Source organism: Opisthocomus hoazin, chromosome 22, assembly GCF_030867145.1.
Source record: "Opisthocomus hoazin isolate bOpiHoa1 chromosome 22, bOpiHoa1.hap1, whole genome shotgun sequence".
NCBI classification, from domain to species: Eukaryota; Metazoa; Chordata; class Aves; order Opisthocomiformes; family Opisthocomidae; genus Opisthocomus; species Opisthocomus hoazin.
Genome location: NC_134435.1, coordinates 2,511,727 through 2,528,062, shown reverse-complemented (window position 1 = coordinate 2,528,062; position 16,336 = coordinate 2,511,727). Strand labels below are relative to the sequence as shown.

At 44.9% G+C, this 16,336-nt stretch overlaps 1 protein-coding gene across 13 annotated transcripts in view; it reads right to left on the bottom strand.

Annotated features, from left to right (window-relative positions):
• The window catches only part of RAPGEF6 (Rap guanine nucleotide exchange factor 6), a 134,225-nt gene that overhangs the window by 23,154 nt on the left and 94,735 nt on the right, over nt 1–16,336 (bottom strand). For 6 of the 13 annotated variants that reach the window (XM_075441603.1, XM_075441593.1, XM_075441602.1 and 3 more), the window contains 9 exons: nt 15,791–15,899; nt 13,979–14,222; nt 13,484–13,641; nt 12,421–12,435; nt 9,871–10,111; nt 8,350–8,733; nt 6,234–6,445; nt 5,269–5,392; nt 2,928–2,951 (listed from right to left, as the gene is read on the bottom strand). In XM_075441603.1, coding sequence (XP_075297718.1) covers nt 2,928–2,951; nt 5,269–5,392; nt 6,234–6,445; nt 8,350–8,733; nt 9,871–10,111; nt 12,421–12,435; nt 13,484–13,641; nt 13,979–14,222; nt 15,791–15,899 — 1,511 coding nt within the window. The remainder of the gene's footprint in view (nt 1–2,927; nt 2,952–5,268; nt 5,393–6,233; nt 6,446–8,349; nt 8,734–9,870; nt 10,112–12,420; nt 12,436–13,483; nt 13,642–13,978; nt 14,223–15,790; nt 15,900–16,336) is intronic. The other 7 variants (XM_075441598.1, XM_075441605.1, XM_075441594.1 and 4 more) reach the window with 3 other exon arrangements.

The following is a 16,336-nucleotide window of genomic DNA, read 5'->3' as shown; positions in this document are numbered from 1 at the left end:
ACTAGCAAGAATGAGGCGCAATGCTGCGTAAAGTACCCACTGCGCTCTGCTCATCAATCACCGTCCTGTTCTGCAAACCCCGCGCCGTTTCAGCTGCGGATTGTCCGAGGGGACAAACCTGACAACTTTGTCCGTTCCAGGCACTGGGTACCCACTGTTTGCACCAGGCTTGCAACAGAAACTTCTTACTCAGCACAGAAGTGAGTGACCAGTGTAATTCTCTCACAAAACTGAGCTCCTGACAATGTTTAAATAAGGTGAAAAATCATGTTCAATACGCAAAGTACATTATATTACGCACTTCGCTTCTTTCTCCAATTAAGTAAAAGCATTCATAGAAGAGCAGCTCATTAAAAAAATGCATCACAAAGGTTGGGAAGGCAGCGATAATATACATATGCCCAGACTTGTATGGACTCGCATCTATGAAAGACGACGCTCCTCAATGCGCCTAATTTTCAGCTGCCAACTCTGTCAGCAACTGAAGCAAAAATAAATCATCCCCAAACGGCTCAGGTACATCAGCTCCTCTCCCCGGCAGTCACTCCTGCTCACGCTGAATCCGTGACCAAACAACTGATCCTGGCATAGTTCAAGCACACACATCATCTGCTTCAGCTGCCAGCAGTCCTGTGGCCTCACCCGCCCTCATCTGCTGCTTCATAAAGGGAGACCATGAGGAGCTACTGGAGAGAGTCCAGCGGAGGGCTACGAGGATGAGGAGAGGACTGGAGCATCTCTCCTACGAGGAGAGGCTGAGGGAGCTGGGCTTGTTCAGCCTGGAGAAGAGAAGGCTGAGAGGGGACCTTAGAAATGCCTCTAAATATCTGCAGGGTGGGGGTCAGGAGGACGGGGCCAGACTCTTTCCAGTGGTGCCCAGCGACAGGACAAGGGGCAATGGGCACAAACTGAAGCTGAGGAAGCTCCAGCTGAAGATGAGGAAGAACTTCTTCCCTCTGAGGGTGACGGAGCCCTGGCCCAGGCTGCCCAGGGAGGCTGTGGAGTCTCCTTCTCTGGAGATATTCCAGCCCCGCCTGGATGTGGTGCTGTGCAGCCTGCTCTGGGTGACCCTGCTTGGGCAGGGGGTTGGACTGGGTGACCCACAGAGGTCCCTGCCAATCCCTGCCATGCTGGGATTCTGTGATATACGTTACACGTCAGTTCTCATGGAAAGTGTAGGGGGCTTTTAAACATTCAGAGGAACAGCTATTTTAAGAGGCTAAATTATTTGTAAAGATGTTTACAAAGATCTCGAGCGCGCTTACAGGATCACACGCAGCAGAATAAACAACCTCCAGCACAGAGGGGCCGCAACGGCCAAGGGTCAGACGGAGACGCGTTGTTTGGGGAAGTCTACAGAATCCAGCACACTGAGCTTCAAAAATCGGAAATGGTGGGAAACTGCTGACTGCAATGTTTTCAAAGACGTTAACTACCTTCATCTAAGAGAAACTACAGGCTTAAAAACCAGCAGAAATTTATCGCTTAATTAAATTATAGGCAAAGAGCAGCAAAAGGCCTGACGGACTGTTCACACCTATTCAAACCAAAGAGGTACTCCTATCTCCTGCAGGTAAGGACTGAGCTAATACCTATTGTATAGGAAACAGCAAACTAAACTATGTTTGTTTTTAATGATATAAAACAGCGTGTACCTAAGCAATAAAATATTTAAGTCCGGACTTGACTTAAGGCAATTTAATTCAGTTTCCTCTAAAAATGATTCTTCCCTATTTGCTTGTGTTCGCAGTAATCCCAAGGGATAGAAATTACACTGACTCCAGCTGGGTCCCAGGCATTTCCCCCCGTGAGCGGCTGATGACCGACCGCCCAACGCTGCCAGCCGAGCTCTCCCGCACCAAGGGCACCCGCACGCTGCTGGTTTCACCTCGGGGACCAGTCTCCCGACCTGCCCTCCCAGTCTGCCCAGCACGCGCCCTGGCACTGTCCCCAGCACGGCTGGCGGGGGGAAATCCGCTCTCCGCACGGAGGAGCCTGGACGCTCCCCGCTGCCAAACCGCGCCAGGCTTCCTCTGCGACTTGCAGGGCGACTGCAGGAGGGCAGAGCGTTCCTGCCGCCATCCTCTGCAGAACGTCGGCAAACAGCCTGCTCTGGGTGACCCTGCTTCGGCAGGGGGGTTGGACTAGATGACCCACAGAGGTCCCTTCCAACCCTGACCATTCTGGGATTCTGTGAAACCAACGCGCAGCCGGCTCTAACCCAGATGCCCACAGGACGAAAGCGGTACAGTTTCAAAGTGCAAAGGCACACGGGCTCAGGGACACAGTTTCTGGCCAAAAACCACACAGAACAGCACAGAAATTACGGCTACAAAGTCATCTTCAAATCACTGCCAGAAAGCGTCAGCCGGGAGTTTCACCAGGCGACCTCACTGCTCGCATCTGTAGTTGTTCCAGTAGTCAGTCCTTGCACAAGCAAGGTGCCCAGTGAAATCAACGCGGATTTTGGTGTATGAAATGTAACGCAGATTTCAAATATATATTAAAAATAAGTACTCTGAAGCTTGAACACAAACTTCAGAGGAGAAATTACTACATCATTATCACAATTCAATGCGTCCTTACGGTTTAAAATGCATAACGGCTTAAACTTTTCTGTTACAAGTTAAAAAGCAGTTATTTATTTCCCAGAATAGTCTGCCCTCCAATATAACTGCTCAGCGGGGGTTTTATGCATAAAGCCAAAACTCAAACAACTTATCTAGTACACAAAAGCAACTCAGAATTCTTATAGCTGCAGTATTGCATTGACTGTAACCCCTTATTCCTGTTCTCCAAAAAATAGGTATTGCAGGGTTAATAAAATGCATGCTGTACTTCAGATGCATGCACTAGAGAGGAGGATGCAGTATGTTAAGAGTTGCATAATCTTTATTTATCTTAGTTGCATTCATCTCTACACTTACCCCAAACTTCTCCACCTCTTCTTCCTGTAAGCAAGAGCCATATACATTGAAGCATGTATTTGAACAGAAAAGCACAGGAAAAAAATAAAACAGTTGAGAGTCAGGAAGAAAGATGTGGACAGGAAAGAACAGAAAAGAAAAAAATTCTACACAGCAAAATTCTTCTCAAACAATAACACAATGTTTTAATGGAATGCAAGGGCAGGACTTGCTCAAATACTTTAACATGGAAGAACATCTATCAGTTTCTTGTTTATTTTTGAGTTTAACCTACGAATTTAAAAACCAATCTCACATTAAATTTTCTTGTTAAGTATTTCTCGTAAGTCAAATTCAATTTTGATGGAGCGAGCAAAAACTATTAACTTATTCATATTGCTGAAAGTGTGATTAAATTAATTTATTCTTTGCATTAGGACTGCAGTAAGCGTACGAGAAATCATCATCAGTATTCAAGTTTATGATGTTGTTTTCTCTTGATTGCTTGCTGGAAAACAAGCTAGTTGCCAAACACACACTGAAAAACTAGATGCTCTATCTTCATCGGTAATGAACTTGCTAGCAAGTCTCATCTTACCGCCAACAAACATCTTTTCTTGTTCTTTTTTAAACTTCAAAAGCATTTATTGGTGCTTCATTGCACAAACTGATAGATCAAAACACCAGAGGCAATAAAAATGAATATAAATGATGTGAAAACATGGAATTATTTTCTTTTAATCTTTGGCACTGTCTCTAATATTAGATGCCTGAGCATTCTACGTCCGTGTGCATAATTTAAATTATGGGCATTAAATTGTGTTCTGTAATTCTGAAAAACTTGCTAAAGGTAACTATTTACTATTAAATTCATTTAATGATTAGACTTCATTAGGTCTTCAGAAGTGCACGGGGCACTAGGGAAATTTATTTATAGTCTGAAAAGCATTATCATAGCTTATCAGTAAGCAGCTTTACAACTTTATGTTAAAAAGGAAATTTTGCTAATTCAAACCCAGTAGGGTGGAGGTGAATCTCCACTTCGCAACGAATCCACCTCCACACAACATTAACGAGGGATCTGTTCTTTCTGCCTCAGACCTCAACTGGAGCAATTTCAAACAGAACACTGCTGTTTGCAAATGGTCAGCCTTGCAAACAAAACCCAGAGAGGGTCAATGACCGGCTGCGAGTCCTGGCCGCTGCCAGGCCACCGGGCACCAAACCCCTTTGCTCTCAGAGACGCTGCGCACGCTCGCACACGCTATCCCCTTCACTGCACAGATGCACCCCCAACTCCTGCACCGAAGCCACCTACAGCTGCCCGGGTCACCCATCGCCTGGGACTCCCTGAGGGGCTTCTGCGCAGCGCAGCTCGCCCAAGCAGCCGCCCGCTCAGCGTCCGCCGCGCTCTGCTCGCTCCGCGGTGCTCGGGGAGCTCTGTGCCGCCGGCCGGGGGGAACAGAGCGCTCGGAAGGCGCTTCTGGCATTGTCTGAAGTAGGAACCGTGCGGTGATTCAGCACAGGGCATCACCCGGTCACCGAGTCCCCACCTGAGCTGCATCCTGAGGGGGTTCTGTCTGGCCCGGTCACTGGAGAGGTGAACTAACAGCGCAAGGAAAGGACAACAAAACCCTTCTCGGCAGCGATCTCCAGGCATCAGGACCCCGCACCGACACAACGGAGCCGCTGACGCTTCTCGTTCAGCCGGTGGGAAGCAAACCCGTGCAGGAAAATTCTTGAGTTCCACTAAATCTAAGCTGGAGCGAAGCAGCACCAGAGCAGAAGCCGTGGTGCTTGTTTGTTAACACGGAGCCCGATCATGTTATGCACCAGAAAAAAGAAAACAAGCAAACATCCTCCACCTGCTTACAGCCTGAACATGTCCAATAGTATGTAAGTGGAGCAAGCTGTGCTTAGAACAAATAAAAAGTATTTTGTTTGTTTTTAACATGTTATCAGTGGGGTTTTGTTTTGAAGCAACATTTCAGACTTATACATGGGCAATTTAGGTTCTTTTTATATCCCTCTTACATATAGCTAATATTATAGCCCCCTAACATTATACCTCTCCCAAAAATCTCTACTGACACTAACAATTTATTTAGCAAAACCATGAATCATTAAAATTGGAACCTACTCTGCTTTGCTTTTTATAGACAGCAAATTGGTTCAGCCGTCATTAAAAGCAGGTCTTGGAAGCACCAACTGTCGTGCCATAATCTGCTAAAGATCGTGGTTCTGATGGCCAATGTCGATGGTAAGTTACACAATGAAATCCCAGCGTACGGATGCACACACCAACCCCGGCCCCCAGCCCCTCCACGACACCGCCAGCCCTGCTGTCTCCTACACTGCACACCTTTGTCGGAACATCACAGCCGGATCCATGTTCGCAGAGGTCATTCGGACCACTTGGCGAATTTCTTTGGCAATCATCCTGAGCTTCTCAAAATTCACCAGGCCGTCCACTTTCGAATCATTTCCTGCATAATTGAAACACAGACACATATGAAAAAAGAAGAAAGAAATACTTTTCTAATGTGCAATATGTTTCTATGTCCCTGACGCTACCCCTCCTCCCTCCCTGTCCCTCCATCAACCCAACTGCTTTAACCAAACGAGCAAGAGAATTGGAAACTCTGGCACAACGCAAGGGCCAATCGGGCCGACTCGGCTACCCAGCACTGCTCATTAATCTATTTCTAAAGTAACAAGTATCAGTGGGAGGAAAAAGGAGTAAGTGAGCTATGCCCAAATCCATTGGTTCAGATGTGAAAATAATATAAATACAGAACTGACCTCAACAGCATTCACGTTCTGAAATTAGTTCTAATATTTCTGAAGCGTCACAACCAAGGACTGGGCATATTTGGAAACGCTTAACGTCTTAACCAGTTGTGAACAGAACTTTGTGTAAAGGAAAAAAATGGAAACATTTAAACAAAACCCCTTGAAAATGCTGCAAGCAGGAGTAGGAGGTGTTGTATCATCGTAGCTGCCTGAAAGCCACAACATGGAACGCAAACCTAGACACATCACAGCACCAAGTGCTCGTAAGAGAGATACATGTCACCAGCAAGCACACTCACCTACTCTTCCACCCTAAACCTCAGGACAGCTGATGAACATCAAGCATTGCTTTTAAAGTACTAAAAATATGTGTTTAGTTTTTAATTTTTCTTCTATTCTGCACTCCGAGTTCTATTTCATTTCACTCCCACAAAGGACTGGAGGCAGCACGTTTCAGACACTCGTTGAATCACGGAGCGCTGAAGGAAGGACTAACACGTGCTTAGGTTGTTATTTCTCCGCGGCTGACGTTACCTTCATGCAGAAACGTGATATCCTTCTTGACAACAGGAAAAAGTGGAATAATTGGAGGCTGCATGCTCTGGCTGCTGAGGATGTTGCGGTATTTTGCCATGTTTCGAGACGGATCAAATAGGTCTTGCAGGTCTCTGAGGTGCTTTTCGTACTTGCTCGGTAGCTTCTCCCAAGTGCCTCGGAGCCGTGCCACCGGCGCGAGATTTAACCCGCTGTAAGGCAGACACATCTCATTAGGAGCTGTTGGTGGAATCATTATGTTTCATAAGGAAGTAAAGGTTTGGTTTTTTGTTTTCAGCATTAAAAACAGCTTTCACAAGGTTAATTGTAAAGCTGGATGAACATCAGGCTGCAAGATCACCATAACAAACCTCCGCTGTGCGCTCCTGTGAGCGTGTGAGAGAGAACTGCAAGGAGCGTGACTGCTTCCTATTCACCAGGCACAAACATCCAGCGACAGGACAAGGGGCAACGGGCACAAACTGCAGCAGAGGAAGCTCCAGCTGAACCCGAGGAAGAACTTCTTCCCTCTGAGGGTGACGGAGCCCTGGCCCAGGCTGCCCAGGGAGGCTGTGGAGTCTCCTTCTCTGGAGATATTCCAGACCCGCCTGGACAAGGTCCTGTGCAGCCTGCTCTGGGTGACCCTGCTTGGGCAGGAGGGTTGGACTGGGTGACCCACAGAGGTCCCTTCCAACCCCTACTATTCTGTGTGATTCTGTGTGATTCTGTGTCCTTGTAGCTGCAGAACTGAAAAGTGATGTTCTCCAGCATTCATTACCAAATTCAGAATTCTACAATTACTGAGTTTGCTATTCCAAGAACATTTTGTCTGATTTTGAAAGCTTCAAAAACCCTTTTTTTTTTAAATACAGATTTCTCTCCATGCTGTTGTCAAGCCACAAACCAAGCCTTCTCTCGCACGAGAAAATGGGAGCCTCTGCCACGGCACAGCTCCTCTCTCACACGCTGCACTGGGACCGTCATCCCCCTGTGCCACGACACACACGGCATCGTCTCAACACGCAGCGCAAAGCAGGGCAAGAGAGAGCACCCCTGTGGTATAACGCTAACAAATTACAAACAAAAGCTAATTTATTTGTTTTTCTTTTGACCCAACACCACTTTGGTCATGGCCTGATGAGACTTCACTCAGAAGTAGGCAGAGTCATTTCTCCATCTACAATGAACCACGAGGAATTCGGGAGCAGAATATAGGAATCGGATTCCGTATCCACTCGTGTGTTCACCAAGCAACGCGCAGCCACAGCCCCAGTTGTTGCTCAAGCATCCTTTAGGGAAATTCATGAATTCCTTAATGTATGACTAAACAGAAGCCAACACCATTTGATAAACTGGCTAGACACGGAAGAAAATATTTAAAAATGGTACTTTCAAAGCTAGTGCTGGGATACAGCATGAATCCAGATCTCTGCCTGATGAATCACTGTGCCTTTTTTTTTTTTTTTTTTTAAAGTAAAACCTGGGTATAAGATAATTGCAAATGTAGGAAATGCTGAACTCCTGCTGTTAAAGTAGCAGCATCTACTCTAAATCAGAAGAGAAAGTCTACATGTGCAAATGAAGAAGGGGGGGGGGGGGGCAAAAAGCGAGGCAAGCAGATGACAGGAAAGAATGCAAAGGAAAATTAAACTAAACCAAGACTGATCTGAGGAAGCCCTTCCAATGAAAGGAAAAAAAAAAAGTAATCTCCTCATCGCAGATATGACTCCGTGCACACTGAAAAAGCAACAATGACTGAAAGAAGCAGGGAAACTGGGTGCCAGAACCATGGAAAATGACGGCAATGTTCAGGCCGGCTGCTGAAGTTCATCAATCAAGGAGTGCTTTTGTCCCCGTCCTCTCTTCCCCTGCCAGGTAACGGCTAAAGCAGACACAGCCGCACCAGGCACCGCGGCAAGGCGGAGGAAGGAAAAGACTGCGGTGACAACACGCCTCTTCTCGCAGTCTGGCTTTTGGAAAGCTTGGCAATTCCCTCCACACCACCGGCGCCAGCCGCCATCTGCTCAGGACGTACCTATTTCTTTTTTTTTCCCTTAGATTAACATAATTGCCTTTGACAGCACAAATCAGATCTGACAAATGGGAAGTGTTTTACCTTATAACCGCGAACATGGAATTGAAGTTCTTGCATTCTCGACAGTGGAGGGCAATTTTAATGAAATGCTTAATAATCTTCATCCTTTTGAGTTGGTTGGGCTCTGCTAAAATCTCCATGGCAACCCAGAAGGTCTCTTGATTTATGACATCCTCAAACTGCTTCAGGTGAGCATTCCCTGTTTTGGAGTCCAGCTTGTAAAGGTCATCGATGTATTCTGTAGGCTCAATATTGCGAAATAATTCAAAGTCTCTCATGGAGAGCTGAGTGGCAACCTCAATGGTGCTCAGCTGTAGGAGGGAAATTTGGCTTTCTCTCAGCAGCTCCTGAGCATCCTCATCTGAGCACAAGGTCTCCGTCTCCATATTGTTTTTCAGATAATACCTAAGGAATAATGGAGTTACAACAGAACGTTAGCAATGCTCCTCAGAGGGTTTGTGAACACAAAGACACCGAACTATACCAACCAACATGGCCCTTACTGACACCACAGGGGTGTTTATGTTGAGAGTATTTCCGTGTAACTGGTGACAACCCAGAGTAAGAGGCAGAGACAGAGGCAAGAAGGGACAACATAACCTTGTACTTTAGCTATGACAAAATACCATCCTTACTGAAGTAAAGAAAACATTTCAAAAGCTGTTTTAATCTATCTCTTTGCCAATATTTTCTGTACTGTACTCTGTAACTTGCTGTAGCTTTCACCTTCAGAAAAAGGTCAGTTACTTTTCCATTTGTAAATTCAGCAGTGAAATAACATTTTAAATACACATTAGTCCTGAGAAATCTCTTGTTAATGTATTTCTCCATTTCTTACACAAATCTAGTGTGGTTTCTTACATAAATTTAGTGTGGCATATTAATATTTACATGAAGCACACAGTATTCAGGAAATGAAAATGTATCTGGAAAATTCATTCCCCGTGGTCCCGAGCAGATCACTTTCAGATATACAAAAGTTTGCTCCTCATAAATTCCCTCTGTTGCCTAGCAAAGAAGGCTAAAGAATTTTTTACTTTATAAACTTTCTTCTCATATGGATCAGGTCATCAGGTAAAAGTGAAGAAACATTAACATTTCAGAAACATTCGTAACAGTTTACATAAAAACGGAAGAATTTATCTCAGTTTAGTACCAGTTCAGTGCAACGTGACATCACCGAGAAAGAAATTAACTGTGTGCTTTAATCCTGAAGTACATGTGGGAAGGGTCAGAACAAATATAACCTTTTTCTTTTTAAGTGTAAGCCACTACAGATGTTCTCCCAAATCTGCTAAATTTAGCTGTCCCCAAGCAAGCTTACTGTAGATCTGGGGAGGGGTTTTTGGGTGCAGAAGAAGACGGTGAGACAAGGAAGAAGAGAGCAGAGGGAAGTGTAAGTCATCGACATCTACTTGCTTGTTCTTCTAGTAGGCACCAGCGTATTTTAATTAAAACATCCCTCCCCAACTCTTCTTTCAGATGTTTCAACCCTAAATGGCAAATAAATCCACACCAAAACCACGCCAAGGGCCCTTTTACCGTCCATTGAGTTGAATCCTGTCGGCCAGTTTGGAGAACTGATCTGGGAGCCTCCGCTGCTTGATGACTCCCTCGGGGCTGACGGACACCTCGCACAGGGAGTAGGTCTCTGGGGCGCCCGTCAAGTTGAACTCGTGGACGGCGTGACTCACCACCTCTTTTGCTGTAGTGTCTTTGCTGATGATAATGTAACAACTCTGCTGATCCGCTTTGAAAACTCTTATTACTTGATCCGGGATATCTAAAATAACAGAGTAACACCTTTAATGTATGAAGCTCCTTGTCCCTTGAAAAGACACGAGGTCGTTTACTGTCTCATTCGACAGCCAGAAAACAAAGAGCAGCTAGCAAGAAAAAAAAGCCATGCTGGACTTGATAAATAACATTAAAATATTCAGTCATTGCCTTCAACTTTGAGAGGAAAAGAGAGGACTCTTCTCCTCTCTGCACTTCCACAACTCAACTACTTTATAATCCCATGACCGCAACCCAAGTCCAAGACATGGGGACACATTACTAAGCTGCACACTGTCCTCTCCGCAGGGCTCCAACACTCTGGCAGCATCTTTCCTTCCCTGGCTCTTCCATCTTCGTGAGAGCCAGAAGCGAGGTGCGTGCCAGGGCACCCTTCCCAGGGACAGGCAGCCATCGAGCACGTGGGGTGGGCTGCGGGTGGGAGGACGTGAAGAGGAAAGGAGAGTTGGTTGCTCCCGTAACTAGCTGGGAGCTTTTACTCCCACTCTCTCACCCTGAAGGAACTAAGCTGCTGCCAGTAGTTAATTCTTTGGCTGGTGTACTTCTTTATAGCACATTTTATGTATTATAAATGCATTAGCGAACAGCTTTATCTGAGGCAGCCTACAGCAGGAAATAAATATCTAAAGAAACACACGTTTAGTCTACAGCTTGATGACTGGAAATAATTTGCTCCGCTAATTACTACAGAAGGTTTGATTTTCAAAATAAAACTGACTGGGGGGGGTGGGGGAGAAAAGTCAAGTGTCAGAGTGCACACTGCTTTAGAACTCAGGGGAGCACAGTTTACCCCCTTCCCTAAACTCCGAAGACTAAAACTTGGCAAGTTCTCTGCAGACCTGAGAAGGTGGGAGGCTCTCGCTGAGCCCTCAGCCACGTCTTTGGAGCCTGCAGTGATTCAAAAACCACCTCGGAGGATCCCCCCGCGGGGAGCCCCCCGGATCGCAGGGCAGGGCAGCGGGGAGAGCCCCCCGGATCGATGGAGCCACGGGAGGGAAGGACCAGGGGTCCCTCTGCCCGAGGGGAACCAGCCCCTCTGCCAGGCAAATCCTCCCGCCAGGCCGAGCAGCGAGGTCCTCCCAGCAGCAGCCCTCTGAGCACCAAGTGTTACACGCTGCTAACCCCATCGCCTATATATTAATTTTTCTCTGTCAAAATCCACTGCTTAAGGAAGAAACGAAGATCTCTCTTAATGGGGCAGTGACCTTGGGGTTACTGTTTCTTGCACCAGGATTAATGGTGTTATGGGGGCAAGCAGCAGGAATTTCAGGGCGAAAAGCAAGCAGGTAATCTATGATCAAGCATCAAAAGTTTCCACCCACTGGAAAAAAATAAAGCCTCAACATCAGCTGTAAATAACTTGAAAGATGGGAGGAAACAGGGTGTTAAAAAAAAAAAAAATCTGATTGGATACTAATTCTACTAACAGCTTCATTATCATGACTATCACGTTACCAGAAAAGTCGCATTAACAGTTGGGGAAAGGCTCCAGGTATGCAGGAATGGGGGCAATAAAAGTGAAAAATAAATATTACGTACTTATTTCAGAGTGGAAGTGGTGAAAATGACACACTGAGTAATTTAGGAAATGCCTGCAGTCATAAAAATCATAATAAATCAACAGAAGAGGCAAACATTTATACCTCGGTATCAATACACCTACAACTCTGAACATACTCATGGTGTAAAACCGAAAACTGAAACGGGGGGCAGGGAGAGGAAGGAAGGGAGAGGAAGGGGAATCACCAAGCATCCAAAACTTAGTGTAACTTGTGACAGGTGAGGGAAACTTATACTACAAGCACACGTCTGTCTTCACGGTCTTCAAGGTAAACAATAACAAAAATTATTTTCTGATGCATTAGTCAGCTTGTGTTGACGACACAAAACACATTTCAAGTTTGCATGCACACACTTTTAGCTATATGGAGTCCAACCGAAGAACAAACTGAATCTCCAGCTACATTATCACCTAAAACCACGGTTTCCACACAAGGGATGTGAGCAACTTCATGCCTTCCAAGCAAGGTCAGAGCCGCGCAGCGCCCTGCCAAAGGTCACTCCGTGCGTCGGAGGCAGAGATGGGAGCAAAACGCCGGCCTCAGCCCCAGCACAGCACCGTGCCCGTAAACAGAACCGGCGGATTTGCTCTGTGCAAGGGAGGATTACGGGGCACTGGACTACCGACTGCCTACCAGTAAAAACCACGTCAAGGCAAGGTATGAAAGTGTTAAGTCTAACAGGCAAGCCATGCAATATTAAGGCTGACAGGATGCTGTACATCAGGATACTTACAGTAAAACCCAACAGCTGCGGGCGGGGAAAAAAGAAAAAAAACTATGTCAACACCAAATCAACATTTAGATGTTTACAAAACTTCTCAAGTGTATGTAGCACACTATCAGAAATATTTTGGTTTTCTCCGCTATTCAAAAATGACAGCTTATTTGTTCTACTAAACTTACAGTAAAGCAGGACTAGTTATCAACGTTTCATATTATGCAGTAACTTGCACAGTATTAAATGAAGATTCTTAGAGAACATGTGTACAGCTCTCATGCAGACAGCAAGAACCTGGATTCGTAGCAAAAAAGAAACTTACTTGCCATCGATATTTATGCACTTGATAGGATTTATCTACGTACATCCCTTTAAAAGGGGAAATCTGCAAGTTTACATAAACATAACCCATAGCCACCAGGCACAGAATTTACAGAATATGTAATTTCGGCACAGAACTTGCACTCAAAATAGGGAAACAAGCTTCTGACTTGCCGTGTGTAGAGGCAGCTGCATACAACACCCAGCGCCTCGGCAGCCTCCCCGCGCACTGTGCTCCCACCGTAACAGCAACGCGAGCACAGGCTGCGCGTCTCCGTTTGTCCGTTTTTCAGACATACAGTTGAATGTACGTAATGTTTGTAAAATGTTACACATTAGTATCACTACGTTGGTACCACGGCAGTCCTGTCCTACACATGTTACTCCTTGAAATACATATTTAAAGATGGGGGATGGACAAGTCAAATCACCAGGAGTAGCGGTGCTGGGAAGAGATGATAAAAGAGAATGGTGCAGACAAGGACAATCTGCTTCCACTCCAGTAAATCAAAGACACTCAGAGGTGGCAAAGGACATTTCCTTGTAAAAACAAGCTACATGTCACATTAAACAAAGCAGGCATGAGACGTTCAAGCAGTCTGGATCTTCAGCGAATCTCCAGTTGGGACCTGTCAGGGCCACAAGACCAACAGGTGCCTGCACTCGGCTCGTCTGATGCTGGGAAAAGGTGTAATTTTCCCCCCGCACCAGCTGCCTTGTAATCATCCTGAAAATCAAGCCAATGCCACTGGTTTACCTGAAGGATTAGAGAAATCCAGAATGCTAGTTGTAGGCTGCAGCAGGTCCGGGCTGCTGGAGGAGAGCGTTCCCGGGATGGGCATGATGGCCAGGCTGTGCCTGCACTGCCGAGTCCCGACGATGCTGTCGTCCTGCGACTGGCTCACGCTACCGTCACTGCAAAACAAGGGTGTTTCAGTTACATGCACGAAGCTCCTTATACTCACCTCGGGATGAATGAAACTAGGAAAAGATAACAGCACTCAGATGTTTAAATTAAGACATTGTAGACAGGCTTTCAAAACAAGGACAGAGGAAAAACACACTTGAACGTGTTCACTGGGAGAGCAAAGATGTTTTGGCCTTGTTCTGCATTCATGGGTCAGATATGCTGCACTTTATTTTTTTTTTTAAATATAAGCAACATGGACATAATGACCACAGATACTACGCAACTAGAATTTCACAAGTTAATAATGAACAACTGCTGTTTGACCAGAAGAGTCTGACAAACCTGAACAATTTTGGCGGCAAGATGCTGAATCGGGTCTTGTCTAAAATCTTCCTGATTCGGTTTCTCCCACCAGAAACAGTGTTTGCTTTCATTTTCTTGTTTCCTTTTTCACGGGGAAACATCTGTTCCACATCTCCAGGCATATCTGGGATAGAGTAACGGTTGTTTTTCTTTTCTGCAATTTTTGGAATATGCGGAATTCCATTCTTCTCTTGTCCTATCCTGCAGAGCAGCTCCTTGAACACTGTAAGAGAAGACACGGTCACTGTGATCTACCTTTGCACACTTCAAACTTCACAGCGAATTCTGCCTTTGCTTGGTTTTAGTAGTACTACTGAACAGAAGCTGCATCAAATTTCCTATTCCATTTATCAAACTTAGCCAGCCTACTGCCAGTACTGACATTTCTGAAGATATAAATTCCATGGAAAAGATAGTGTTTATGTTCTTTGTGTTTCTTTCCACATATAAAAGGTGAAAACAAACAGTCCAAATTTGTTTATCAATATAAATTATTTTTTTAAATTAAAAAAAAAAATCTTTTTAAACCACTTAAGTTGAAAATCAGTACTTTCTGTCGAAAACATGGTGACAGTGGGAGAATGCAGAACTGTACAGAGCGGGTTTCTCAGATCGTCCCTATGAGCAAGGCAACCAGGACTACCTGTACAGAAAGTCCCAGGCCAATGGCACATTTCTATTGTGTAATAAAACTGAAGGCTACAAGCCTCCACAGTACAGATTCAAATGCAAGAACGGGAATAGCTCATTGGCAGCACCAGGCACTTAGCACTCCATTAAGAAGACAGGAGAACAAGTGTCACTGTTGAAAAAACCTTCACGACATGAACGCATTCAAACATATCAGGGGCATCACCCAGAAATTCTGCCGGCCAGCTGGAAGAGAAGGGATTAGAATCCACTCATAAACGTATGCTGCTCCCATTTACAATACAGATGAACAATCGATCACTGCATCAGTTACAGTTATGCTTTATTTTATGTCATTTCACGTCACTCTGGACCACAGGTTATAGCGGCGGTTTTATGCTTTTATAGAATTATGCTAATAAGCAACCACTAGGATCTCGAAATTTTTACCTGCACAGCGATAAACAGAAAATAATAATTGAGAAGCAAATCACTAGTGAGCAAGGGCAGCCAACTGGAGGAAGAAAATAAGAGAAGGAAATCATCCACAGGTCTCAGACACCACTACAGAGGAAGGAGCTGCCTTGTGCACAGTCTCCTTCTTTCTGTAGCTATGGTTATTTTGTTCCCTGAGCAGGATGATGGAAAAAGAACAGATGGTTTGACTGAGATTTTAGAAGAGGTATTTATGTGTTTATATTCACATTGACAATTAAAAGCCAACATTTATGTGTCATACTGCTTTTTATATCCCCTTTTCAACTTTAGCTATAAAGGCAATTTATCCTATCGTTCTTACAGCCATTATAAAAAGTTTTACGAAAGCCCTGTTTTATGTTTTTGCTGTTTCTTGGCAAAAATATTTTGGCCCGGATCCCCTGGCTCTGCTTCAGCCATATCGCATGAAGGGACACTAAAGCCGCTTAAACAGTCGTCTGAGGATTTCCCAGGGAGTGAAGAACTGGCCATGCTGGCTTTGTGCCACCCACCATGCAGCCCCTGGCACACAAGAACTTCGCTGAGCAAATGGAGGCACAACTTTTTACTCCTAAAGCAAGTTGGAAAATAAAAAAAGTGAAATAATCTTGCACTTCTAAAGCCAGAAAGACTGGAGCTTTTCTTCACATACATAAAAATACATCACGTATGAATTCTACTCACCAAAAATGTTTGTTTTTACAGTGATTGAGAGATGAGTGTTGTTCCTTAAGATTTCCAGAGCTTTTACAAAGGTAATGTTTTCAAAATTCTGTCCATTTACTTCCATTATCTTTAAGAAGAAATAAAAATTGGACTATTAGGAGAGTAACTGCTCACAACTGATTCACAAATACAAAGGTGATAATAGAGGCCCAGCAAGAACTTCCCAGAAGTTGTGATATCATCTTTACAGCAGCTATAGAACTAAAACATTCCTTGTGAAAGAACTATTTTCATCACGTCAGTGAAGTTATATCCTGTAAACAAGCCAGGACCTCCTTTTCTACCTGATAAATGCTTTAACCAGATTTATTTTCTGTGATAACACGCCACTTTTGCAATTCGGAACTGCACCAGAATCGAAAGTGGTGGATCACGAACGACAGAACTGGTGTTATGTCAAAGGCTGGATCTTCACCTGGTGGGAACTGTCACTGCTCCAGCAGCCTCAGCGAACTGGGATGATCAACACTGGGTGGGAATCAATCCCACACCACAATCTGATGG